The 2,816-nt window shown below is 52.8% G+C and overlaps 1 protein-coding gene across 1 annotated transcript in view; it reads left to right on the top strand.

Moving 5' to 3' along the window:
• The first annotated feature begins 902 nt into the window (after positions 1-902).
• Positions 903-2,816, top strand: part of SOS2 (SOS Ras/Rho guanine nucleotide exchange factor 2) — a 52,425-nt gene continuing 50,511 nt past the window's right edge. The window contains exon 1 of the mRNA XM_082760626.1: positions 903-1,253. Coding sequence (XP_082616752.1) covers positions 1,167-1,253 — 87 coding nt within the window. The 5' untranslated portion in view covers positions 903-1,166. The remainder of the gene's footprint in view (positions 1,254-2,816) is intronic.

Here is a 2,816-nt window from a genome sequence, read left to right as displayed (position 1 = left end):
CTTGTGATAAACCTCCATTTTTTCCCCTAAAATTGTTCCTCCATAGGGTCAGTCCTAAATGTTGGAAGAGTGTGGTATGACGAGTGTTTTTTTTAAGGTGTAGTAAAGAAGTGCTCGAGTGCCCATGTCATGGCTTACTAAGTGGCTGCTTTGGGGAAAATGAGCTCCTTTTTGGCACTTTGTGTTTTCAGAACAGGACCACCCCATCCTAAAAAATGGGGCCTGGAGGCTCGGAGATGGGGACACGGAGCAGGGAGTTGTGGTGCTGGGGTGCCTGCTGCCAGACGGGGGGACTCACTGTGGTTACCCTAAAGCCACGTTTGTAATTGCTTTTTGCTCTTATTAGAGTTGACGAACCAGCATTTTCCCACAGAAATAACCATTTTGTTGAAAACTTCCCTGGCTGTCCTGATGCAGCGGGAAGGCTGGGATCCCACAGAGCAAAGGGAGCTGTCAGTACCTCAGCAGGCACCTAAGTCCTCCGGGAAATCTACCCTAACAAGGCAGAAAGGCACTTTTAATTCTGATTTAATTCTGATTTAATGAATCCCTTTTGGAATAACTTTTGTAGATAAGCCCTAAAAGGGCGGGGGGGGGGGGGGGATACGTAAGGTGTGAGGGTACCTAAGCCATGAGGGGTGCACAGGGAGTGAGGGGCACACAAAACTCCAACTACGCTGCCTTCAGCCACCGGAGGGGACACCCTGGAGGACGAAGAAAACCCCCGAGGGCGGCACAGAGCCGCGCCGCCTGATCCCTGAGGCGATTTCGGGATGGCGGCGCCCTTCTCCCCCCCTCAGCCCGGCCGCCCCCTGGGGGCTGCCCGCTACTGACGGGGAAGGAGGCGGGGGGGGGGGGCACAAAATGGCGGCGTTGGCGCATGCGCGGGGAGGGCGGCGGCAGCAGCGGGCCCGCAGCGAGCGGGGCTCAGGGCGCCTCAGCCGCCGCCCCGTCAGCGCCCGGCGAGCGGCTTCGGGCCCGGCCCCTCCCGTGCCGGATGTGATGGCCGCCGGGGCGGGGGGGTGAGCGGCCAGCCGCCGGCGGCCCGGAGCTGAGGAGCGGCGCCTTTCTTCTTCTTTTCTTCTTCTTCTTCTTCTTCCTCCTCCTCCTCCTCCTCCTCGGTGGGGACGGGCGGGCCCGATGCGGAGGAGCCGCCGGCGGGCGCCATGCAGCCGCCGCCGCAGCCCTACGACTTCTTCAGCGAGGAGAACGGCCCGAAATGGCGGGGGCTCTTCGTGCCCGCCCTGCGCAAGGTCAGTCCCAAGCCGCCACCGGCGACACCTGCCCCGAAACTCCCCCCCCAGGCCCTCAGCCGCTTGGTGCCGGTGTCCCCCCTGAAGGGGGTGAGGGGGAGGCTCCTGGGGGCAGCCCCCGGTTTTGTGAGGAAAAAATGCCCCCTGAGGGGGGTACCCGCTGTGGGAAGCTCCCCCCCGGGGGGGGTTTCCCCTTCATGAGGCGATTTGTGGAGCTGGGCAGCCCCTGCCCATCGCTGAGGGGCTGGGTAAGGCTTGGGGAGGTGCTTGATCCCCTCAAAAATAAGGAGCAGGATTTGCTGAAGGGTCAGGGGTGTTAAAAGGCAGCCCAGTAGTCCGCTGGCTGGCCTAAAAAAACGCTCAGCACCTGCCTGAAGGGTCCTGAGGTGGGATTTTGCCACACGAAGCACCAAGCCTGCCCCCGGCACTCACCGGCTCCATCAGCTTGGCCCAAAGGATTTCACATCCTTACCGTTTATTTTTACTATACAACACCAAAAAACGTTAAAGTCACAGGATTGACATCACTCTGGCTGATTCTCTCTCTGTACATTTCATTTGGAGCAAAAGAAATAGGGCAGGGTCTTACTTTCCTAGCAGGGAAAATGATTTTTTGATACCAGTAACTGCTTGTAAAAATTGATAATTGCTTATAGATAATCTTTTTCCTCCTGGGAAAGTTTCCTTGTCTGCAGTACCCACCCTTTGGCGTGAAGCAATCGTACCGTAACATGCATTTCGCCTATGGACGGGCAGTATCAGTGAGTCAAAACAAAATCGTGTCATTGTTCCAGTTTCGGGGAGAAAGCCAGTTTGAAAATCCTGTTTAGAAGATGGAATGCCCTGATACCGGCGCTGGGGATTTTTTAAACCGGGCTATTTTAGCAAATGCATGAGTTATTGTTTTGTTTACGTCTTGCACTTTCACTTTGGTAATGAGATGAGAGCGCTCCCGTTATTTGCAGGCTTGCCGAAAACTTGCACGGAGCTCCCAGTGTGCATAAAGCCCCTGCCTGTTAGTTTCTGAGCTTACAAACTTATTACAGTATTCAATTCTTGCAAGGTAATTCTGTGTAGGTTTGAAAAATCTGCACATCAGCCTGTTTAGATGCAATCCTGCCAAGCAGCATGCTTTTGTGATGAAAATTTTAAAGTCCCGTTAAAAGCTCCGGAAGCTTTTTAGTTAAATACCTGGAATCAGAGTTAGCTGAACTTCTGAACTGCTCTTTCATCACAGTAACCGATGCTGCAGGGGCAGAGATAACGTTTTATTTCCCATTTCTGAAAATTTGTTTTGTTTGGCTTTTTTTTTTTTTTTTTTTTTTTTTTTGAAATGAACACTTCTTGAGAAACTGGGAACAGAAAAAGAGGAAAGATTTTGTTTTCCGTTGTGTGTTAAGGTATGAGGAATCTTAGCCCTAAAATAGAGAAAGAAGTGGGGCTGGATAACAGGTCACTTGAACTTTTAAGTCCACAACCTGCTTTGAGGAGCTCGGCTCTTTTTGCATTCATCTAGTTTTAAGGTCGCTTCTTATCAAAACACTTCTAAACTCTTGCACTTGC

The sequence above is a fragment of the Aythya marila genome (genome assembly GCF_965140915.1).
Source record: "Aythya marila genome assembly, chromosome: 5".
In the NCBI taxonomy this organism is placed as follows: Eukaryota; Metazoa; Chordata; class Aves; order Anseriformes; family Anatidae; genus Aythya; species Aythya marila.
This window is presented reverse-complemented; position numbering and strand designations above follow the sequence as displayed.